Consider the following 26,273-nt stretch of genomic DNA (forward strand, 5'->3'; position numbering starts at 1 on the left):
TCTACACACCCCTGCTAAAATGTCAGGTTTCTGTGATGTGAAAAAAAATGAGACAAAGATTTTCAGAACTTATTCCACAAACTTTTCCAACTATTTCCACCTTTAATCTGACCTATAAACTGTACATCTCAGTTTAAAAACAAATTAAAATCTTTTAGGTGGAAGGAAGTAAAAATAAAAAAATAAAATCATATAGTTGCATAAGTGTGCACATCCTTAAACTAATACTTTGTTGAAGCACCTTTTGATTTTATTTACAGCACTCAGTCTTTTTTGTACGAGTCTATCAGTGTGGCATATCTTGACTTGGCAACATTTGCCCAATCTTCTTTGCAAAAACACTCCAAATCTGTCAGATTGCGAGGGCATCTCCTGTGCACTGCCCTATTCAGATCACCCCATAGATTTTCATCTGGATTCAGGTCTGGGCTATGGCTGGGCCATTCCAAAACTAAAATCTTCTTCTGGTTGAGCCATTCCTTTGTTGCTTTGGGTCATTGTCATGCTAAAAGATGAAGTTTCTCTACATGTTCAGCTTTCTAGCAGAAGCCTGAAGGTTTTGTGCCAATATTGACTGGTATTTGGAGCGGTTTATAGATCCCTCTACCTTGACTACGGCCCCTGTTCCAGATGAAGAAAACAGCCCCAAAGCATGATGCTGCCACCACCATATGGGTATGGCGTTATTTTGGTGAAGTGCAGTGCTGTTTTTGCACCAAACATATCTTTTGGAATTTGGAATTATGGCCAAAAAGTTCAACCTTGGATTCATCAGACCATAACACATTTTCCCACATGCTTTTGGGAAACGCATGTCCCATAAGAGGGTGTGCACAATTATGCAACCACATTTTAGTTTCTTACTTTTGCATCCCCCCACCTTAAAGATTTCAGTTTGTTTTTCAATTGAGTTGTACAGTTTATAGGTCACATTAAAGGTGGAAAAAGTTCTGAAATTATTTATATTTGTCATATCTTTTTACATCACAGAAACCTGATATTTTAACAGGGGTGTGTAGACTTTTTATATCCACAGTAATCTTCATAGTTTTTTGGGTCAGTGGTCTAGAAAATATTGAATCAAGAAACATCCAGGAAACTAAAAAATATTTTTTCGAAGATGGTGTCAGTTATGGCAGCATCCAGGTTTTCATATCAAAGGATTCCTTGGAAAACCCTGTAGTGATGCAAGAACAACAACATATTTTTACCTGATTCATTTTAGGCATGTCCTTTATAGTTTCTTTCTTCTGCTCCTTTTCACTAGCCCACATCCGCAAGTAATACTTGTAGTCAGTAGTGTTATTTGTTTTCTCCTCTGAAAGATTGAAATCATTATTAGAGCAACTGTAAAATGATTGTAATACTTTTTAATGTTTGAGATGGCTAACAGCTTCACTTCAACTTTTTATTTTTTTGACATAGGCATTAGAAAAAGATTTTGGCCCATTCTTTTAGTCAGCCTAGCAGGGTGATACTGTTGCTGGTTTTTAAATAACACAGATTCTCAGTTGGACTGAGTTGGAGATTTGACAAATTCATTGCAGGACAGTCACCTTTTGTTCTTGAGCAGCTCCAGTTTTTTGGCTTGGTCTGTAGGATCAAAGTCCTAGTAAAAGATAAACTTCTGCCCAAGCCTAACTTTATTTTTGGAAATGGAAAAAGGCTTTCATGCAGTATTCACCTGTATTTACCACCATACATACTTCTATTTTTAACAACTGTTCAATTGAAAAGCAGCCTTAAAGTAAAACGCTATCACCACCATACTTTAACCACTTAACGACCGCCCGCCGCAGTTTAACTGCGGCAGGTCAGCTCTGTCCCGTGAAACAACGTACCTGTATGTCGCTTCAGGGAACCACTAGCGGGGCCGCGCACACGCCGCTCATTTGCCTCAGGGTAAGGCGATCAGCGGGTCTGGCGGTCACGATTACTGCCGCGCACCCACGATCGCTCCCCGTGGACACAGAATGGCTGTTCTGTCAGTTATGAACCCTAGGGATACATTTAACCCTTTGATTGCCCCTGGAGCATATTTTTAGCACTAATTACTGTAGTAATGTCGCTGGTCCCCTAAAAGTGTAAAAAATGTCAGTAAGGTGTCCAATCTGTCCACCGCAATGTCGTAGTCCCTCTAAAAATCACTGATCGCTGTCATTACTACTAAAAAAAATAAAAAATAACTAAAAAGGACATAAATCTTTTCCCTAGTTTGTAGAGGCGATAACTTTTGCGCAAACCAATCAATGTACACTTATTGGGATTTTTTCTACCAAAAATGTGGCAAAATACAAATTGGCCTAAAATAATGAAAAAATTTGATTTTTACATTTTTTTTCATTGGGAATGTTATATAGCAAAAAGTAAAAAATATAGTTTTTTTCTTTTCAGAATTGTCTTTTTTTTTTTTTTGTTTATAGCGCCAAAAAAAGAAAAAAAAAAAAAAAAATCACACAGGTAATCAAAAACCACCAAAAGAAAGCTATATATTTGTGGGGAAAAAAAAAGGACATCAATTTTATTTGGGTACAGCGTCAGTTAAAGTAACACAGTGCCGTACCGCAAAAAATGGTCTGGTCATTAAGGGGGTAAATCCTTCTGGTCCAGAAGTGGGTAATAAAAGGTGATGATAGCAGATGTGTGCTATGCATATCATTTTGAATATTAGAGAACTTTCTTGGTCTCATCTGACCCCAGCACCTTTTCCTACACATCCCAACTGGATCATGTAGATATGGTAGACTTCGGGCATGCTTTCATTTGGTTCTTTTTCTGTAAAGGCTTCTTCTTTGGCACCCTTCCATATGGATCAATGTTATGCAGAGCTCCTCATGACTAACTGGTGCACCATTACTTTAATATCAGTAGACACACACACACCAACTATTTTGACTTAATGGACAAGAACAACCCAGAACTCAAATTGTATAAATACCTTTTTTGTCTTGGGAGTCTCCGTTTTCAGGTGTAGACCCACTGCCCCCATCTGAATCTGGAAAAAAGATAGCAGTGGTGGAAAACAGAACTAAGGTTCAAAGGCCCATAATAAAAACAACTGCATATTTTGTATGCTAAACATCTTCATAAACACAATGTATTCAGTTCACGTGAACAGCGCTTTTGTCTTTTTGGTCATTTGTATTTTATATAGATTACTAAGCATACAAAATAGCTTCATTTCCCATGTGTGGGCAAAAACTAATACTAAACCACACTAGGTATTGCTAACAAACTATATCATCTACTTTGGTTAATAAATAAAATACAATTAAAAATATGGTCTAATCTAAATGTTTGAAAGTGATCTACATGTTTAAAAATGATCAAGACACCTTAACCAGTATGATGGCACGATGGCGGCTTTACACACTGATTGGGTGGTCTGTTCCCACACAATAAAAATAACTAACCTGGGAACTCACTCTGCAGAATAAGATCCAGTTCGGAGAGAAAAGGAGATACTGCAGTCAGAAAGAGAGGGGACAAAATTCAGGGTGGCAGGAGGACAAGAGAAAAAGATAAGGAGGAGAAGAAAAGATGGGAAAGTCAAATAAAGATAACTTCTATTAAAGTGGACCTAACACGGCCTTGTAGGTGCCTAGAGCAACAACAATGCTAGACATAGTCAAAAGGACAAGCTGGAAAACTTGTCGATCAATGGCTGTTTATAGCTGCAGCTGCTGATCAGTGTATTCTGATAGCAGAAAGTCCCCCTGCTAGAACATAATGTCCCCGCGGGGGGAATTCCTTCATCCACCTTGCTTGTGTGGATGGAGGACTCTGTACAGTAGGCTGGCTGAATGGAAAAAAAAAAAAAAAAAAGAAAATCTATGGCTAGCTTTAAACATTCAGGCTATGTCTTAGGTTCACATCCGTGTGGGTGGTTTCCTCTGTGGGTCCGCAACTGTTCCCGTAGCTGCAACCACCAGCACAGAAAAGTGCAAATGTGTGCAGGTGCCATTAATTCTAATGACACGCCGCACACACTGGAAATCGCACTTGCAGTTCCCCTGTGGGCTGCAATTCCAGAAATGCTGCAGGGACGTTTTCCCTGCATTTTAGGAGGCACAGCAGCCCATTCAAATGAATGGGCTGCCGTGTCCACGCAAAATACGGGTTGCAGAGCTGCATCAATGTGAACCCATCCAATGCATAAATTAACTGTGATGTTCACACTTAGACAATTCTTGTGCAGTTTTCTCTACATCAGGCAGTCAGACTACCAGGAGGGTGATAATCTAAGATCACAAATAATTACTCCCCTGCAAAGTTGATCCATGTTATTACATTGTGGATTGAGCAGAAATACATAAAGAATAGACATCTGTTCATATGAATCCCCAACTCTTGCATCATAATAATGCAGACTTACTTGATTTTAAGGTTAGCTGTGCTATACCTGTCAGAACAGAGTTGTCAAGCTGTATGACGATTCTATCATCTACCTGAGCTCAGTGGATGGATTAGGGAAAGGTATAACCCTGCAAAAGGCTTTTTTCTTTTTTTCTTTGCTTTCTGTGCCCCATTGAGGGGATTCTCCTCCACTTCCTGCCCTCAAGACACAACAGGAAATGGGAGGGGATACCTCTAAAGTATAAAGAGACAGCCAGACAGAAGACTTCGTTATCATTACGGTTTCAGTGACCAGTCAAAATTTTGTTTACTTTCAGACTCAGTGACAATGGTAACCAGGAAAAACAAGGTGTTTGAATGTCCCCATTGGGGACAGAGACAGCACTGATAGGTGTTCTAACATCTCAACACTATAAAAAATTAAAAAATATAGCTTAATATACACTTTAAGGTTGATCTTGCAGTAAAATGCAAGGTTCGCCTATATTGTCCTGGCCCCTTCCCCTTCAAAACCACCTGTTAGCATATCAAAAATGTGGCGCATATGTCTGTGTGCAAATCTAAACAGTATATATATATATACACATACACATACATATATATATATATATATACATACACACACATAGGGTGACCACATGTTCATTCTGAAAATTCTGAATTAAGCCTTTGCACACTGCTATTCTCCCTTTCATATTTCTACCAACATTTGCATTAAAACAGAAATGTATGGTTCACCACATTGCAATACATGTTCAAGCTGACCATCTGTGCCAATGCAATTCCTCTTTGGCCATTCCCTACTCTACAAAATGTCAAGTACTTACTTGCTTATAGCATACTTCTGTGGACATATAGTGCCAATATGGGGCAGACAGACACAACTGGAGCAGAGCTACAGACATTTCTAGCAAACATTTGCATAAAAGCCAGAGCGAGATTACTTTGATGCAGCTGGTCAGCTTGTACTGCAATGTATGTGAACCAAAAATCCATGTTTTTATGCAAAAAGGTTGCTTGTTGAATATAATTTTCAGTGTTAGCATATTTCAAATGTGCCTGTAAATAAAAGGGCAGACCTATGCTTACCTTTCCACCGTCTTTAGCCCGCACTGCCTAGGTGAGGGTGGCATTATAGTACTTCCAGGGAGATCTTGGTGAATACAGAACAGCCAAAATCTCAGGAGAAGATGCTCTTGCAATAGGCTGAAGTGCCCTCTCGAGAAATTTGGCCTGCTCTGCGTTCTCCAGGGGTTTTATCTAAAGGATGGTGATATCACACACAGTGATGCAGAAGATAGGGGTAAGGTAGGTAAAAAACAAACTTTTTCTTTACAGGTACATTTTATACCTTCTAACATCATGTCGTTTTAAAAGGGGGAGGGGGGCCTGGACAGTATATGCGGATCATGCATTTTACTACAAAGCTTAGTTTAAGATTATACAAAAGGAATCGAAAAGCTTTGCCAAGTGACAGTGTTATCCCCATCCGGCAGACAGTTATAGGCTCTGAACTCAGGAGATCTGTCAGCCTAAATGGGGTCTTGCAGCCTGATACTGAGTTGATAGTTCTGCTCAGAAAAGGAGATTACAAATAAATTACATGACATATACCAATCCCTGAGACTGCACCAGTATACCAAGCTAAGAATGGTGATTCAGATTCTTAGAGCTGCTTATTCCTGACTGGTTTTCTCCAAGCACTTACTTTCTTTCAACCTCTTGAGGGCCAAACCAGCCCAAGCATGTGCAATCTTGCTTTACAATGTTACTTCCACGCTTACCAAAACCATTGCAGATGTTACTTACTTTCGGGAGTAACCTCCTCTGTGAAATAGTTAGTGGCTTCTAGAGCTGATTCGGTTTCTTCTGAGCTCAGAGCTACAGCCAATGAGAGAGACAACCAGATCAGAAAACCTCAAATAATATCAAACCAATCAATGCAGAAGGCAAAACCATAATGGTTATCAGTATATTATAACATTAGTGAATCAAATTTGATGGGCTCTAAACATTTCAGAGTAAAATACAACTTGTAGATTAGATAATGATAGTCAACAACAATTTCCACATAAAGTCTAAAAAAGCCTATTGGCAATATAAGAAATTAATATTTTTTCCTCTCATACACAATGTGGAACTGAACAAATATGTTTTCCATTATCATTTCTATTTTTTGCTCTGTTGAGAAGGAAAAATGACACAGTAATGATCCCAAACTCTAAAAAGCTAGCAGATATAATCTCCTCCAGTGTGTTCAGGTCTGTTCAGTGTCTTAGATGTGCCTAGATGAATTACAAGTAGTACTGTTTTTAAAGGGAATTATCCTTACGGGCACTGTGAATGTTTAGTTTTTAGATTGGAGCAGGCAACATTTGCTGTTGTAAATTTTGTCGAAATAACTACGGGATGACAGAATTTTGTTGTGTGATGATTTTTTTCGATTAACCAGTTCAGCGCCAGCGACGTACCAGTACGTCACAGGGTTGAAGTGGTTGTACCGGTATGATGCCTGCAGCAACACTCTTTCGTAAAAGCCTAACTAGCGGCTGATTAGCCACTGGATCACTTTTATAGGTGGCGGAGGAGGGTCCCCCCCCCCCCCCGCACTCCTTTGCGGGCTCTATCACACTGGGGAGCCAGGGACTGAAATTGTGCATAGCCAAACACGTTAATGCCTAAACTCAATATTCATTTTGAATGGCACCCCACTGTACTTTTACAGTAGTCAACAAAGCCACAATACAGAGCACCACAACAAACGTACCATGCAGTGCGGTGTGTTGCATTAAAAATGTCATGACTGATTTTTAGGACCCATTTATTTCAATTCATTAAAGTTTATTTTTTCTCCAAAAAAAATTGCGTTTGAAAAACTGCAGTGCAAATACTGCGTGACAGAGTGCATCCGGAAAGTATTCACAGCACTTCATTTTTTCCACATTTTGTTATGTTACAGCCCTGTTCCAAAATTGATTAAATTCATTATTTTCCTCAAAATTCTACAAACAATACCCCATAATGACAACGTTAAAGAAGTTTGTTTAAAATCTTTGCAAATTTATTCAAAATAAAAAACAAAAAAAAAATCACATGTACATAAGTATTCACAGCCTTTGCCATGACACTCAAATTTGAGCTCAGGTGCATCCTGTTTCCACTGATCATCCTTCAGATTTTTCTACAACTTGATTGGAGTCCATGTGTGGTAAATTCAGTTGATTGGACATGATTTGGAAAAGCACACAACTGTCTATATAAGGTCCCACCATTAACAGTGCATGTCAGAGCACAAGCCAAGCCATGAAGTCCAAGGAATTGTCTGTAGACCTCTGAGAAAGGATTTTATCAAGGCACAGATCTGCAGAAGGGTACAGAAACATTTCTGCAGAAATGAAGGTCCCAATTAGCACAGTGGCCTCCATCATCGGTAAATGGAAGAAGTTCGAGCTACCAGGACTCTTCCTAGTGTGGGCCACCTGGACAAACTGAGCGATTGGGGAGAAGGGCCTTAGTCAGAGAAGTGACCAAGAACTCGATTGTCACTCTGACAGAGCTCCAGCATTTCTCTGTGGAGAGAGGAGAACCTTCCACAAGAACAACCATCTCTGCAGCACTCCACCAATCAGGCCTGTATGGTAGAGTAGCCAGAAGCCACTCCTCAGTAAAATGCACTTGACAGCTTGCCTGGAGTTTGCCAAAAGGCACCTGAAGGACTTCTCAGAACAACAAACAAAATTCTCTGGTCTGATGAAGCAAAGAGTGAACTCTTTGGGCTGAATGGCAAGCGTCATGTCTGTAGGAAACCAGGCACCGTCATCACCTGGCCAACACCATCCCTACAGTGAAGCATAGTGGTGGCAGCATTATGCTGTGGGGATGTTTTTTTGGGGATCAAGTGAAAGATGAATGCAGCAATGTACAGAGAGACATCCTTGATGAAAACCTGCTCCAGAGAACTCTGAGCCTCAGACTGGGGCAAAGGTTCATCTTCCAACAGGACAACAGCCCTAAACACACAACCAAGATAACAAAGAGAGTGGCTACAGGACAATTCTGTGAATGTCCTTGAGTGGCCCAGCCAGAGCCCAGACTTGAACCTGATTAAACATCTCTGGAGAGATCTGAAAATAGCTGTGCACCGATGCTCCCCATCCAACCTTATAGAGCTTGAGAAGTCCTGCAAAGCAGAATGAGATAAACTGCCCAAAAATAGGTGTGCCAAGCTTGTAGAATCATCCTCAAAAAGACTTGAGGCTGTAATTGGTGCCAAAGGTGTTTAATAAAGTATTGAGCAATGGCTGTGAATACTTCTTATGTACATGTCATTTTTTTCGTTTTCTTATTTTTAATAAATTTGCAAAGATTTCAAACAAACTTCTTTTACGTTGTCATTATGGGGTATTGTCTGTAGAATTTTGAGGAAAAAGTAGGTTTCATCCAGGAATTTTTAGGCATTCCTTGCTAAGGCGGCACCCCTGAAGTAACCTCAAGGCACCCTGGTTGAAAAAGGCTGCCCTACAGCAATTTATTCACATTTTACTGAACCCAGTACCCTTAAGCCTGCGTTACTGTGCTCCAGACATCATTAATATCTTAGCCTGCATACTCTATAAGACTATATATCGATTAACCACTTTATGACTTGGTCTGTTCTTACACTTCTCACATATATGTAAAAATTTCTAGCATGTTTTGCTAGAAAACTACTTGGAACCCCTGAACGTTATATATTTTTTAGGCAGAGGCCCTAGAAAATAAAATGGGTGTTGCAAATTTATACAGTGCATCCGAAAAGTATTTACAGCACTTCACTTTTTCCACATTTTGTTATGCTACAGCCTTATTCCAAAATACATTAAATTCATTTTTTTAGTTACACAAAGTCACAGATGCACTGGCCCGGACTTCAGTCAAAATGGCACCGGCTTGATCCTCTCCTCCTGATACCTCACATTCTGTAAAACGTCCTCTCAACCAAAATAGCACGCAAAGTCGATCAGCCTCCCACGCTCTGCAAAAACCAGTGGCTAATGGAAGTGATAGAAGTTGCCAGGGGCAATCAAACCGTGGTCGTTTTACTTCTCCTATGCCAGTTCCTGAAGACTCTATGGACTGATCATCTTCATTTCTTGATCCAATGCCAGTTGTCAATATACCTGTCCCATCTAATCATTCAGATGGCAAGAAGGTTTTTGCATGTACAGAACGATTTTTTGACTCATATACTTTAACTGCTGGTCTCCCTTTTACTGATAGCAGTATGCTACCAGCTTTACTTTATTAAATAGACTTGTGCTATTATTTGTTTTTATGGTTATATTTGATGATTTATGTTACATGGTTGTTCCTTACCCTAATATTTACGCTCCCCCTATTGGGCTTTATAGCGCATTTTAGGGTATGGAAAATACTGGGACGTAGTTATCAACCTTCTATATGTATTCTATTTTTATTGTTGACAGTGCTCCCTTTGGAGGTGTCTTTCCACCCCCAGTTAGCTACACTCGGATTCCCATTAATATTATGTGGATATCAGATGTTAACCATTTGGTCTCTGGTGGACAGCTTGTCGCTCCCCCCCAGTACGCCCTTATGTTTTGTCCTTCGCTCTCTATACCATATTGCAAATTTTAAATACATTTGCTCAACAAGAGCTAGTTCTCCTTTTGTCTATTCTTTCTTTTTTCCTAATCCTTTTCCTGAGGTAGTCACGGTCCTACTATATCTTGTTAAATCATCTGTTATTCAGTTCCTAACATCATTCATTTGCTCTTAAATGTCCAAGGTCCTAATATATGGTTAGTCAGGTTAAAAAAAGACAGTCAGCCCCTCACAGGCAAAGTGACGTAGATCTACGTCGCTAGCCTGTGAGGGTCTAGGGAGAGAGCGCGCACCGCCGGAGGCGCGCTCCCGCGTGGTCACGGACCCCCCCCGCGCGTGTGACCGGCGGACCCGATGTCCGCCGGTCACTCTGCGATCGCCGCTGCAGAGGGAGAAAGTCAGGCGGCTAGTGTAAACAAGCCGCCTGTCATTCTCCCCTGTGTAGAAACTGTGATCACACGGTTCCACTATGTAGGACCGTTGATCACTGTTTCTACAGCTCAACCCACAGCCAATCACAGTTAGAATCACGCCCCTAGGGACACACACAGCCCCTCCCTCTCAAATAAAGTTAACCCCTTCATTACCAGTGTAATTTTGCAGTAACAGTGCATATGTATAGCACTGATTACTGCAGTAATGTCACTGGTAACCTCAAAAGTGTCAAAAATGTCAGTCAAGGGTCCGATCTGTCCGCCGCAATGTCGCAGTACCGAAAAAAAAAAAAAACGCAGATCGCCGCCATTACGCGTTAAAAAAAAAACAACAAAAGGACAAAAATCTTTCCCTTTGTTAGTAAATGCGATAACTTTTGCGCAAACCAATCAAAATACGTTTTTTGCGATTTTTTTTACCAAACATAGGTAGCATAAAACAAATTGGCCGAAAATGTTAAAAAATTTTGATTTTTACATTTTTTTGGGGGAATTTCATATAAAAAATGTGAAAAATATTGCTATTTTTGCAAAATTGACACTCTTTTTTCGTTTATAGCGCATGATCAAAAAATCGCACAGGTGATCAAATACCACCAAAAGAAAGCTCTGTTTGTGGGGAAAAAAAGGACGTCAAATTCGTTTAGGTATAGCGCCGCACGACCACGCAATTGTCCGTTAAAGTCACACAGTGCTGAATCGCAAAATACCCCCTGGTCAGGAAGGGGGTAAAATCTTCCGGGGCTTAAGTGGTTAACTCAGTTCGCAGATGCTTTACCTACTACTCTCATCCACATAAATCATTCTCTAGGATTGATCATATTTTCCTAAATATAGGTATGGCACCAGAAGTACTTTCCCCGATCATTATACCCTTTACATGGTCTGATCAGTTTGTGCTACCATCTCCTCCCCTGTCCCAAGTACAAGATACATCCTGGTGTATAAACAATTTCTTTTGAACTAACACTTCTCCAGATATTTCTCCACTCACTTTTTGAGAATCCCAATAACCTGTAATCCGGGGTGCCCTTATCCGACAGGCATCATTTCTCAAACGTGAGTGCAAACTCCTCCACCAAAAATGAGAAACTTATTTTAATTCTTGTCATAAAGCATTTCAAAAATCTCCCTCCCCTCCTCTAAAGCTCGTTTAGAGTTTGACTTATTTCTTACCAACTCCGCAGATAAACTTTTATGCAAATTATAACACCTATATTATTTTAAGGCAAACAAACCTGATACCCTATTAGGTCGAACCTTGCATTCACTGCATAAATCCACAACATCTGTCCGACTTAAGCTAAATCAAGATAATTATACAAGTAATCCTGTCAAAATTTTACACACCTTTCGCTCAAATCTTGCTAAATTATACTCTTTAAACTATAACTTTGTTTAAGTTGCTGATGCCCCTTTTCCCCATATCACACTTCCAACACTTTCCCATACTCATCGTGAAAGACTTCAGTGCCCAATTTCTGCAGTGGAACTTAGTATGGCTATCAAAGCTTTAAAACCAAATAAGCATTCTGGCCCAGATGGGTTTTCAGCTTCTTATTACAAGACGTTTTCTGATATTTTAACTCCTATCCTGACTGAAGCCTTTAATTAGTTGCTGAAGGGACACTCTTTTTATTTAGAATCTTCAATGGCTATAATCTCTATGTTACCTAAACCCAAATCTGATACAACTTCCTGGAAAAATTATCATCCTATTTCGCTCTTTTATCTTGACATAAAAAACTTTTAGCCAAAATACTAGCGACTCGTTTAAATCAGGTGATAGGTAACTTATTCATCGTGGTCAAGTTGGGTTTATTCCCCTACACCAAGCAGGTGACAATGTTCGCAGAGCTTCGTTACTTGCTCATGCAGCCAAATCTAGACATTTACCAGCATGTTTTCTTTCCCTCGATATTAAAAAAGCTTTTGACACAGTCTCATGATCCTATCTTCAGTACACCCATTGGATGGAGCCCACTTCTTGAAGTGGATTTCATCCCTATACGATAAACCAAAGCATATATCAAATATGCCAGTTTTAAATCTGACCTATTCCCTATTGGGAGTGGCACACTTCTTTTTGCTCTCATCATCGAGCCGTTTGCCCAGTTGATTAGATTGGATCCGAAAATCTTTGCTTCAGCCTTTCAGATCAGAAAAAGAGCTGAAGCTTGTGGAAAAGCTCTGTAACCCATTAACAAAAATAAAACATAGTTTGTCTCAGATATATAAGATGTTAACTAATCTGGCGGGTATGCAGAAACTTCCATTTATAGAAAGTTGTGAAAAAGAAATAGGATTCGGTTTAGAAAAGCACAGGGTGAATGTTGTATTGAGAGCTGTACACCGCACTGCCATAGATGTAAATACCATAGAAATGAATTACAAGTTCCTGTCGAGATGGTATACAACACCGGTAAAAGCACATAATTGTCAACCACAAAAATCTAAATCTGTGTTGGAGGGGCTGTCAGTTTTTGGGCACAATGGCTCATATCTGGTGGGAATGTCCCAAGATTCGGGAATACTGGTTAAGGATACGACTTATCAATAAAATTACGGGTGAGAATATTATGGATGATCCCTGGACATGCCCATTTCATAGAACAAATAGACCATTAAGGCAATATAGAAATAAGAGTTCCAAATCTGGTAAATGCAGCGAAAGGGACAATTAAAAAAAATGGCTTGATACAGAAGGCCCTACTGTAAGGGAGTGGTGTGGTAGAGTTGAATATTTATTATGAAATGGATTATCTGTGCAGCAGAGATGAAGAACAAATAGATAGCTTCTCCAATAAATGGAGAAAATAGCTAGACTTTAAAAAGACCAGAGACTACATAGAAATATGGAAAGAGTAGGGGGTGACTAAAGTCTGGGATATGTTTAATGTAGTTAGAGAGGAAATGTAGGAGCGTAACAGAGGAACAGAGCAGAAATGAAAGGGGATGGGAGGATATAGGGGGGATGGGAAGGATAAAGGGGGGATGGGAGGGATATAGGGGGAATTAAGATGAGTCTGTAATTTGAAGAAATGTTCCTTTTTTTAAATTGTTTGTAAAACTTAATTGAAATGTATTAAAAATAATAAAAAAAAAAAAAAAAAACAACAATCTACCTCTCTCTTTCTTTTCAATTATATGACATTGACGGTCTATTCGATACTTATATAGTGCGATATTGCATTTGAAATGTTTTTTTTGTTCCTTCCCAATTGAATCGTTTGTTACCCTTTGAATATGTACCACAATCCATGTAAAATTCTGAATGTTCTCCTTTATTTTATTCAAAACAATAAACAAATTTGACAAGGAACAAAAGGTTGAGAATTACTGCTGTAGGGAACAGCGGGAACTTGCAATTTTTGTTGTAGGAAAAAGCAGGAAATACAATTATTCTAATAGGTAACAGAGGGGGCTGAAGTTTTTGGTATAGGGAACAGAAGGGGCTGCAGTTATTGTTATAGGGAACAGAAGGGGCTGCAGTTATTGTTATAGGGAACGGAAGGAGCTGCAGCTATTGCTGCAGGGTCCAGTGGGAACCCCATACATGCAAAACACTAAGAGTGAGAGTCAGCATATGCCACACCAACATACAGCAGGAGATATAAGTAGTGTTGAGCGAACACGGACTGTATTATTCGTGTTCGTACCGAATAATTGGATTTTTTGTACCCGAACACGGACACGGACACTTTACTGTATGTTCGGGTAAAAATCCGTGTTCGGTCGTTTTATTTCCGGGTTTTGCATGCTTTGGCGCTCTTTTCATGGCGGGCTTTCAACAGCCAATCAACAATCGTTTAACTGGTGTGCCTTAAGCCATCCCAGCCATGCCTGCAAATGTCTCAGTAGCTGTGATTGGCCGTCTGAAGCATGTGACCAAGTCTTTATAAGTTCGAGGCAGCCGCAGCGGCGTCATTATGCTGCTTAGATTCAGGGACAGAGCACACATCAACGTGCTGGCTGCTGATTAGGGAAAGATAGGCAGGAAAAAACCATTTGTGTCCGGATAGAATTGAGGGACAGGTCGGAGTGTTTAGGCAGGGCGAGTTGTAGGCATTTTAGGGATAGAGTCTGCTGAATTATAGGGTCAGTGTCTTCTACAAACTACAATCGATATTGCTGTGTGGGGGGTGGGGTCTGCACTCAATCCTGATCTACGATCTCTTCTCAATCCTGTTAGGGACAGAGTCTGCTGAATTTTAGGGAAACTGTGTTCTACAAACTACAATCGATATTGCTGTGTGGTGTGGGATTGGAGATAGGCAGGTGTCAGTGATCCACATCCATTTTTCTGTGTGTGAGCTGCAGTGAACACAATCTTTTTGGGCTGCAGTGAACACAATCTTTTTGGGCTGCAGTGAACACAATCTTTTTGGGCTGCAGTGAACACAATCTTTTTGGGCTGCAGTGAACACAATCTTTTTGGGCTGCAGTGAACACAATCTTTTTGGGGTGCAGTGAACAAAATCTTTTTGGGGTGCAGTGAACACAATCCTTTTTGGTGTGCAGTGAACACAATCTTTGTGGGGTGCAGTGAACAAAATCCTTTGTGGGGTGCAGTGAACACAATCTTTTTGGGGTGCAGTGAACAAAATCCTTTTTGGGGTGCAGTGAACAACATCCTTTTTGGGGTGCAGTGAACACAATCTTTTTGGGGTGCAGTGAACAAAATCCTTTGTGGGGTGCAGTGAACACAATCTTTTTGGGGTGCAGTGAACACAATCTTTTTGGGGTGGAGTGAACAACATCCTTTTTGGGGTGCAGTGAACAACATCCTTTTTGGGGTGCAGTGAACAAAATCATTTTTGGGGTGCAGTGAACACAATCTTTTTGGGGTGCAGTGAACACAATCTTTGTGGGGTGCAGTGAACACAATCTTTTTGGGGTGGAGTGAACAACATCCTTTTTGGGGTGCAGTGAACAACATCCTTTTTGGGGTGCAGTGAACACAATCTTTTTGGGGTGCAGTGAACACAATCTTTGTGGGGTACAGTGAACAGAATCTTTGTGGGGTGCAGTGAACACAATCTTTGGGGGGTACAGTGAACACAATCTTTGTGAGGTGCAGTGAACACAATCTTTGTGGGGTGCAGTGAACACAATCATTGTGGGGTGCAGTGAACTCAATCTTTGTGGGGTACAGTGAACACAATCTCATACTTCTGAAGGTTTGAGGGTGCTGCCTGTTCCATACTCCCCCTACTCCTCATCTAGCCTTTTAGGGGTACAAACAATAGTAATTGGGGCCTAGTGTGGTTGTGTACGTGTGATATACATACACTTTTTTGGGATCATATTTTCTATTCCGCTATTTAATCAAAAACCTTTGGGGATCAGTTAAATTGGGGGATAGTCTGTGTTGGTACGTGTGAGAGAGATCCACCTTTCCAAGTTGTTGGGGTTCATCTCATACTTCTGAAGGTTTGAGGGTGCTGCCTGTTCCATACTCCCCCTACTCCTAGCCTTTTAGGGGTACAAACAATAGTAATTGGGGCCTAGTGTGGTTGTGTACGTGTGATATACATACACTTTTTTGGGATCATATTTTCTATTCCGCTATTTAATCAAAAACCTTTGGGGATCAGTTAAATTGGGGGATAGTCTGTGTTGGTACGTGTGAGAGAGATCCACCTTTCCAAGTTGTTGGGGTTCATCTCATACTTCTGAAGGTTTGAGGGTGCTGCCTGTTCCATACTCCCCCTACTCCTAGCCTTTTAGGGGTACAAACAATAGTAATTGGGGCCTAGTGTGGTTGTGTACGTGTGATATACATACACTTTTTTGGGATCATATTTTCTATTCCGCTATTTAATCAAAAACCTTTGGGGATCAGTTAAATTGGGGGATAGTCTGTGTTGGTACGTGTGAGAGAGATCCACCTTTCCAAGTTGTTGGGGTTCATCTCATACTTCTGAAGGTTTGAGGGTGCTGCCTGTTCCATACTCCCCCTACTCCTAGCCTTTTAGGGGTACAAACAATAGTAATTGGGGCCTAGTGTGGTTGTGTACGTGTGATATACATACACTTTTTTGGGATCATATTTTCTATTCCGCTATTTAATCAAAAACCTTTGGGGATCAGTTAAATTGGGGGATAGTCTGTGTTGGTACGTGTGAGAGAGATCCACCTTTCCAAGTTGTTGGGGTTCATCTCATACTTCTGAAGGTTTGAGGGTGCTGCCTGTTCCATACTCCCCCTACTCCTAGCCTTTTAGGGGTACAAACAATAGTAATTGGGGCCTAGTGTGGTTGTGTACGTGTGATATACATACACTTTTTTGGGATCATATTTTCTATTCCGCTATTTAATCAAAAACCTTTGGGGATCAGTTAAATTGGGGGATAGTCTGTGTTGGTACGTGTGAGAGAGATCCACCTTTCCAAGTTGTTGGGGTTCATCTCATACTTCTGAAGGTTTGAGGGTGCTGCCTGTTCCATACTCCCCCTACTCCTAGCCTTTTAGGGGTACAAACAATAGTAATTGGGGCCTAGTGTGGTTGTGTACGTGTGATATACATACACTTTTTTTGGATCATATTTTCTATTCCGCTATTTAATCAAAAACCTTTGGGGATCAGTTAAATTGGGGGATAGTCTGTGTTGGTACGTGTGAGAGAGATCCACCTTTCCAAGTTGTTGGGGTTCATCTCATACTTCTGAAGGTTTGAGGGTGCTGCCTGTTCCATACTCCCCCTACTCCTAGCCTTTTAGGGGTACAAACAATAGTAATTGGGGCCCAGTGTGGTTGTGTACGTGTGATATACATACACTTTTTTGGGATCATATTTTCTATTCCGCTATTTAATCAAAAACCTTTGGGGATCAGTTAAATTGGGGGATAGTCTGTGTCGGTACGTGTGAGAGAGATCCACCTTTCCAAGTTGTTGGGGTTCATCTCATACTTCTGAAGGTTTGAGGGTGCTGCCTGTTCCATACCCCCCCTACTCCTCATCTAGCCTTTTAGGGGTACAAACAATAGTAATTGGGGCCTAGTGTGGTTGTGTACGTGCGAGATACATACACTTTTTTTGATCATATTTCCTATTCCGCTATTCAATAAAAACCTTTGAGGATCAATTGAATTGCGGGATAGTCTGTGTCGGTACGTGTGAGAGAGATCCACCTTTCCAAGTTGTTGGGGTTCATCTCATACTTCTGAAGGTTTGAGGGTGCTGCCTGTTCCATACTCCCCCTACTCCTCATCTAGCCTTTTAGGGGTACAAACAATAGTAATTGGGGCCTAGTGTGGTTGTGTACGTGTGATATACATACACTTTTTTTGGATCATATTTTCTATTCCGCTATTTAATCAAAAACCTTTGGGGATCAGTTAAATTGGGGGATAGTCTGTGTTGGTACGTGTGAGAGAGATCCACCTTTCCAAGTTGTTGGGGTTCATCTCATACTTCTGAAGGTTTGAGGGTGCTGCCTGTTCCATACTCCCCCTACTCCTAGCCTTTTAGGGGTACAAACAATAGTAATTGGGGCCTAGTGTGGTTGTGTACGTGTGATATACATACACTTTTTTGGGATCATATTTTCTATTCCGCTATTTAATCAAAAACCTTTGGGGATCAGTTAAATTGGGGGATAGTCTGTGTTGGTACGTGTGAGAGAGATCCACCTTTCCAAGTTGTTGGGGTTCATCTCATACTTCTGAAGGTTTGAGGGTGCTGCCTGTTCCATACTCCCCCTACTCCTAGCCTTTTAGGGGTACAAACAATAGTAATTGGGGCCTAGTGTGGTTGTGTACGTGTGATATACATACACTTTTTTGGGATCATATTTTCTATTCCGCTATTTAATCAAAAACCTTTGGGGATCAGTTAAATTGGGGGATAGTCTGTGTTGGTACGTGTGAGAGAGATCCACCTTTCCAAGTTGTTGGGGTTCATCTCATACTTCTGAAGGTTTGAGGGTGCTGCCTGTTCCATACTCCCCCCTACTCCTAGCCTTTTAGGGGTACAAACAATAGTAATTGGGGCCTAGTGTGGTTGTGTACGTGTGATATACATACACTTTTTTGGGATCATATTTTCTATTCCGCTATTTAATCAAAAACCTTTGGGGATCAGTTAAATTGGGGGATAGTCTGTGTTGGTACGTGTGAGAGAGATCCACCTTTCCAAGTTGTTGGGGTTCATCTCATACTTCTGAAGGTTTGAGGGTGCTGCCTGTTCCATACTCCCCCTACTCCTCATCTAGCCTTTTAGGGGTACAAACAATAGTAATTGGGGCCTAGTGTGGTTGTGTACGTGTGATATACATACACTTTTTTGGGATCATATTTTCTATTCCGCTATTTAATCAAAAACCTTTGGGGATCAGTTAAATTGGGGGATAGTCTGTGTTGGTACGTGTGAGAGAGATCCACCTTTCCAAGTTGTTGGGGTTCATCTCATACTTCTGAAGGTTTGAGGGTGCTGCCTGTTCCATACCCCCCCTACTCCTCATCTAGCCTTTTAGGGGTACAAACAATAGTAATTGGGGCCTAGTGTGGTTGTGTACGTGCGAGATACATACACTTTTTTTGATCATATTTCCTATTCCGCTATTCAATAAAAACCTTTGAGGATCAATTGAATTGCGGGATAGTCTGTGTCGGTACGTGTGAGAGAGATCCACCTTTCCAAGTTGTTGGGGTTCATCTCATACTTCTGAAGGTTTGAGGGTGCTGCCTGTTCCATACTCCCCCTACTCCTCATCTAGCCTTTTAGGGGTACAAACAATAGTAATTGGGGCCCAGTGTGGTTGTGTACGTGTGATATACATACACTTTTTTTGGATCATATTTTCTATTCCGCTATTTAATTTAACTGGGCCTCCATGCGAGACCTGTGTGCCTTGTTGCGCTGTTTTGAGTACTCCACCAACATGGCCAGTGGCAATGACGCCGTTCTCAGCTTAACTATCCCACTTCTATGCCTCCTTGAAAAAACAATTCGGGCGATGATGGAAGAGGATGTGGCACAGGATGAGGAGGAGGAGGAGGATGAAGAGGTAACATTTCCAAGGCTTTCAGGGCAGTCATTCGCAAGGGGCTCCGAGGGTGGGTTCCTGCACACGCAAACGCCAGGGACGCAATTGTCCAGCAGGGGCACAGTTCTGGAGGATGAGGAGGATGAGGAGGAGGAGGAGCTGGAGGAGGAGATGGAACCATGTTCACAGCAGGGTGGCACCCAGGCCAGCTCATGGCCATCACTGGTGCGTGGCTGGGGGGATACAGAGGACACGGACGATACACCTCCCACAGAGGACAGCCTTTCGTTGCCTCTGGGCAGCCTGGCACACATGAGCGATTACATGCTGCAGTGTCTCCACAACGACCGCCGAGTTGCCCACATTCTAACTTGTGCTGATTACTGGGTGGCCACGCTGCTGGATCCCCGTTACAAGGACAACGTACCGTCCTTAATTCACTCACTGGAGCGCGATCGCAAGATGCGCGAGTACAAGCGCACGCTGGTAGACGCCATGCTGCTGGCATTCCCATCTGACAGCGGGGCCACAGTGGAAGCACAAGGCAGAGGAGGAGGAGGAGGAGGTCGCCAACGCAACCAGGGCACCGCCAGCACCTCAGAAGGCAGGGTTAGCATGGCCGAAATGTGGAAAAGCTTTGTCAGCACGCCACAACAAACAGCAGCACCAGCAGCTCAGATGGAACGTCTTAGCAGGAGGCAGCATTTTACCAACATGGTGGAGCAGTATGTGTGCACACGCCTACATGTAGTGAATGACGGGTCTGCCCCCTTCAACTTCTGGGTCTCCAAATTGGGCACATGGCTTGAGCTTGCCCTTTACGCCTTGGAGGTGCTGGCGTGCCCTGCAGCCAGTGTATTATCTGAACGGGTATTTAGCACGGCTGGGGGCGTTATAACAGACAAGCGCAGCCGCCTGTCCAGAGACAATGTGGACAAGCTCACGTTCATTAAAATGAACCAGGCATGGATCCCACGGGACTTTTCCGTACCTTATGCAGAATAGCAATGGATACCGACCTTACCCACCCATTGTTCCATTTTTGCTCTTTCTCACTCTTTTGGGGTGTACCCTCATTTAAAATTTTTGAAAAGAAGCAGTGTTGGCTACCTCGTCCTCCTCCTCAGGGCCAGATTAATGTAGGGGCTATTGGAGCTGCAGCTCCAGGCCCCTACCTTTTATATAGGCCCCGGGTTGGCCATATTCACTGTTACCGCTCTTCTGTCACTTGTAAACACAGAAGTCTGGCTTCTATGCTCGCTTCCCCAGGCAGCACCCTCAGAACCTCCCCACACAGCGTGAAGGCCGGACAAGGAGGGACAGTTGGCGATGCATGGATGTGTTTATGGGCTTCAGAGACAGCATCCCATGTTGAATTAGGCATGCATGGCTGCACCCTTCCTCCTCTGGGTGCATGGCAAGGCACGGCCCTTAAGGCCCTTCAAAATCCTCAGCACCAAGCCCATGATGCTGTTAATCCGGCCCTGGTCCTCCTCCACCGCCGCTTCCACCTACACCGCCCATAGGTGTGCGCAGCCTATTGCATTAAGGTGTGCACCCCAAAGTTGAAATACACATGCATGTGTTTGCCAGCAGGGAGAGTAATGTATCGGGGCCATGTACCTGTAGGCAAGGAGAAATAGAGCAGAGCAGGTCCCAGGGAGATCTTTCCCATCTCCTCACTGGCAATGCTATGTGCCCTAGGTGATTAGGGTGTGCCCAGGCACACCCAGCACACCCTGTGCGCACGCCTATGTCACCGCCACATCCACCACCACCTCAACCTCCCTCCTACTCCATATGGGCCTCGTCCTTCAGAGATGAAGAAGAACATTGTTTTATTTTTCTGTTTTTTTTTTGTTGTTTTAAGTTATTTCCCTATCCACATTTGTTTGCAGAGCACTTGCCATGCTCTTAATTACGTTTTGCTGCCATTTGCAGCACTCTAGCCCTTTCCTTTGGTGTTTTAGAGCCATTTTAGTGCCTTAAAGTTCGGGTCCCCATTGACTTCAATGGGGTTCGGTGTCCGGGAAAAGTTCGGTAAAAGTCCGGGACACGGACCCGGACTTTTTTTTAAAGTTCGGCCGAACCCGTCGAACACGGACATCTAGGTGTTCGCTCAACCCTAGATATAAGAGCTACAAGGGTAGCCTTGAGAGTCATGCAATTCTGTGAATGTAAATTGTGACTAGGGCTGCAACTAACGATTATTTTCATAATCGATTCATTGTCCGATTAATGTTTCGATTAATTGATTAATCGGATAAAATAAAAAAAAAACTCAAAAGCGTATAATTTAGTTAAGTTTAAAAAAAAAAAAAAAAATTCTTGAATATCTCTATGCAGTGGTAAATACAAATAACCAGCTATATGATAAGAAAAAAATATACCTGTGCTCAAATCCCAATAGCTTGTACATGTATTTAAACCATCAGGTGCTAAAGGGCACATATTAACACTACAAATTCTGGATGGACCCTCTGCACACGGCTTTACACCCTTTCAAGCAAACTATGCAATGAAAACAGGGATTTTTAGTTCACATATATTACAATACATGTTTAAGCTGACCAACTGCGTCAAAGAAATCCGTCTTCTGGCCAGTTCTACACTGCTTTGCCACTGCAAATACTACAGTGGACACCATGCCAACCTGGGGCATAGAGACACAAGGGGAGGGTGAACTTCCAGGTTCAGGTCTGGTCACTGACCTGCGTTACAACAGAGAAAATATTTACCTGTGTTCAAATCCCAATAACTTGTACATTTATTTAAACTATCAGGTGCTAAAGGGGTGTGACCACATATTAATAATACAAATTCTGGATGGACTATATGTGAACTAAATATCTCAGTTTTTTATTGCATAGATTGCTGGAAAGGGTGAAGCAGTGTGTAAAGGAATTCTTTCAGAATTTGTAGCTATATGATGAGGGAACAAAATATCTAGTCTACTCCAACAACAGACAGAAGAGATATATATATTAGCGTTGCACCGATACCGGTATTGGTGCCGATACTAAGCATTTGCACTCCTGCAAGCATTGAGTTCTGTTAAATGAAGTTACAAGCCGCAAAGAATTTAAAGGTCCAAATTGCACTGATCTGCGGCTTTGAAATCATGCTGAAAGTAACGCAACTGTTCTTCATAATTGTAAAGAAACGGTAATCATTTTTCATTAGTCTAAAAAAAAAAAAAAAAAAAAAACTGTCATGACAATAAAAATAGGTACTGGTAATTGATATCGGGGAGTACTTGTACTCGTACTTCCTCTTCTGGGGTGCCCTGTCGGCACTTCTTGCTCCTCCTGTCTTAAGAGTGCCCCTATAGCAAGCAGCAAAGTAGCATATAGAGTTCCCCTATAGCAAAGTTTGTGACTACATGTCCCATGAGGCATTGCTCCTCACACATTCACAAGCTTATTGACATGTATGGAGGGTGTACTGAGCTGCATGTGTGCTGCACTGTGTATAATGACATGTATGGGGGTCTGTACTGAGCTGTATGTGTGCTGCACTGTGTATACTGACATGTATGGGGGGGGGGTTGGAGGTACTGAGCTGTATGTATGGGCCACTGTGTATACTGACATGTATGGGGGATGTACTGAGCTGTATGTGTGCTCCACTGTGTATACTGACATGTATGGAGGATGTACTGAGCTGCATGTGTGCTCCACTGTGTATACTGACATGTATGGAGGGTGTACTGAGCTGCATGTGTGCTCCACTGTGTATACTGACATGTATGGAGGGTGTACTGAGCTGTATGTGTGCTCCACTGTGTATACTGACATGTATGGAGGGTGTACTGAGATGTATGTGTGCTGCACTGTTTAGACTGACATGTATTGAGGGTGTACTGAGCTTTATGCATGCTCCACTGTGTATACTGACATGTATGGACGGTGTACTGAGCTGTATGTGTGCTGCACTGTGTATACTCACATGTATGGGGCGCTGTACTGAGCTGTATGTGTGCTGCACTGTGTATACCGACATGTATGGGGTGCTGTACTGAGCTGTTTGTGTGCTGCACTGTGTATACTGACATGTATGGGGGGGGGGGGGGGGGGTTGGAGGTACTGAGCTGTATGTATGGTCCACTGTGTATACTGACATGTATGAGGGATGTACTGAGCTGTATGTGTGCTCCACTGAGTATACTGACATGTATGGAGGGTGTACTGAGCTGTATGTGTGCTGCACTGTTTAGACTGACATGTATTGAGGGTGTACTGAGCTGTATGCATGCTCCACTGTGTATACTGACATGTATGGACGGTGTACTGAGCTGTATGTGTGCAGCACTGTGTATACTGACATGTATTGAGGGTGTACTGAGCTGTATGCATGCTCCACTGTGTATACTGACATGTATGGAGGATGTACTGAGCTGTATGCATGCTCCACTGTGTATACTGACATGTATGGACGGTGTACTGAGCCGTATCTGTGCTCCACTGTGTATACTGACATGTATGGAGGGTGTACTGAGCTGTATCTGTGCTGAGTGCTCCACTGTGTATACTGACATGCATGGAGGGTGTACTGAGCGGTATCTGTGCTGAGTGCTCCACTGTGTATACTGACATGTATGGACGGCGTACTGAGCTGTATCTGTGCTGAGTGCTCCACTGTGTATACTGACATATATGAAGGGTGTACTGAGCTGTATCTGTGCTGAGTGCTCCACTGTGTATACTGACATGTATGGAGGGTGTACTGAGCTGTATCTGTGCTGAGTGCTCCACTGTGTATACTGACATGTATTGAGGGTGTACTGAGCTGTATGCATGCTCCACTGTGTATACTGACATGTATGGACGGTGTACTGAGCTGTATCTGTGCTCCACTGTGTATACTGACATGTATGGAGGGTGTACTGAGCTGTATCTGTGCTCCACTGTGTATACTGACATGTATGGAGGGTGTACTGAGCTGTATCTGTGCTCCACTGTGTATACTGACATGTATGGAGGTTGTGCTGAGCTGTATCTGTGCTGAGGGCTCCACTGTGTATACTGACATGTATAGAGGTTGTGCTGAGCTGTATCTGTGCTGAGTGCTCCACTGTGTATACTGACATGTATGGAGGTTGTGCTGAGCTGTATCTGTGCTGAGTGCTCCACTGTGTATACTGACATGTATTGAGGGTGTACTGAGCTGTATGCATGCTCCACTGTGTATACTGACATGTATGGACGGTGTACTGAGCTGTATCTGTGCTCCACTGTGTATACTGACATGTATGGAGGGTGTACTGAGCTGTATCTGTGCTCCACTGTGTATACTGACATGTATGGAGGGTGTACTGAGCTGTATCTGTGCTCCACTGTGTATACTGACATGTATGGAGGGTGTACTGAGCTGTATCTGTGCTCCACTGTGTATACTGACATGTATGGAGGGTGTACTGAGCTGTATCTGTGCTCCACTGTGTATACTGACATGTATGGAGGTTGTGCTGAGCTGTATCTGTGCTGAGGGCTCCACTGTGTATACTGACATGTATAGAGGTTGTGCTGAGCTGTATCTGTGCTGAGTGCTCCACTGTGTATACTGACATGTATGGAGGGTGTACTGAGCGGTATCTGTGCTGAGTGCTCCACTGTGTATACTAACATGTATGGAGGGTGTACTGAGCTGTATCTGTACTGAGTGCTCCACTGTGTATACTGACATGTATGGAGGTTGTGCTGAGCTGTATGTGTGCTGCATTGTGTGTAAACAAATAATGCATTCTGTATGCAGGCCAACTAATCGGCTAACCAATTATAATAATAGTTGACAACTATTTTCATAATCTATTCATTGTTTCAGCCCTAATTGTGACTTTTCTTTTTAACTGTTAATTCATGGCATTCTCATATAATGGCTCAACTCATGCCATGGCTCTGTTCTATGGGTAAAGCATGTGTCTGAACATGAATTTGCACTACTTACCAGGGGGTAGATGCAATTTATATAGAAATTTCAGCTTATCTGTCATGTCGCCATGATACATTCCACCTAACAAAGGAACAGAAAAGGAACTCATTGATTGTAGTAAAAGGTTGATCCTGCTATAATAAAAGATAAGGTCCCAATTTCACAGTTCCCAAGTTGTCAAAACATTACAAAGCATAAAAATGTGATTCACATAATATTACAGTTGGTCATCCCCTTGTAATTCAATAGATAAGTGGATGACATTTCGAGATAACGTGTAAAGGGAAAGTATCCCCTGTCCATACCACCTATCTCACCAAAAGTTAAAGTCTAAGGCCGACAATACATTACACAATCTGAGTGTACAGCTGTTTCATTTAGATCTACCATCAAGAATGTTGCATAAGGACATGCCTGATTTGGTACGAATTAAGAGGATTGTTTAGGTTTGTCTTCATATTACATCGTTTTGGTGGCGCTAAATGAGACTGTACAACCCAATGATTGCTTAGTGTAAGGGCACCTTAAGAGAAGTATGGAATGTGGGTATAAATCATACCCGATATCATTCCTATTATACTGGGACAATTTTAAGACGGTCCTACATGTATTGAAATTTGACCGGTTCAGTAGGGACTGGCCGAATTTCTATCCATGTACAGCCTCTGTGGTTGTACACAAGTTGAACTCCTAATCTACAACCACCCTGTCAGATTTTTCCTACTTGATCAGCTCCAAAGGCTATAGACTGCAATGCTGATAAGTGTATTTTGACAGCAGGAAAGTCTCCCCTTTGCCAGAATACAATAGCACAGCGGGGAGGATTCCCCCATCCACCTCGATTGGGTCAATGGGGGAAAAATTGGGTCAGTTGTTGTTGTTCAACCAGCTGGTTGAAAAGAAAAAAAACTTACCCTTCTATGGTCCTGCTGTATGTCAATAAACGCAAACAATAAGG

At 42.2% G+C, this 26,273-nt stretch overlaps 1 protein-coding gene across 2 annotated transcripts in view; it reads right to left on the minus strand.

Moving 5' to 3' along the window:
* The window catches only part of TBC1D9B (TBC1 domain family member 9B), a 147,952-nt gene that overhangs the window by 19,859 nt on the left and 101,820 nt on the right, over positions 1–26,273 (minus strand). The window contains exons 17-21 of one of the 2 annotated variants that reach the window (XM_082253131.1): positions 25,331–25,396; positions 6,166–6,237; positions 3,414–3,464; positions 2,939–2,995; positions 1,212–1,318 (exon numbers count right to left, since the gene is read on the minus strand). In XM_082253131.1, the coding sequence (XP_082109257.1) occupies positions 1,212–1,318; positions 2,939–2,995; positions 3,414–3,464; positions 6,166–6,237; positions 25,331–25,396 (353 nt within the window). The remainder of the gene's footprint in view (positions 1–1,211; positions 1,319–2,938; positions 2,996–3,413; positions 3,465–6,165; positions 6,238–25,330; positions 25,397–26,273) is intronic. The other variant, XM_082253132.1, reaches the window with a different exon arrangement.

The sequence above is a fragment of the Pelophylax lessonae genome (assembly GCF_965119305.1).
Source record: "Pelophylax lessonae genome assembly, chromosome: 4".
In the NCBI taxonomy this organism is placed as follows: Eukaryota; Metazoa; Chordata; class Amphibia; order Anura; family Ranidae; genus Pelophylax; species Pelophylax lessonae.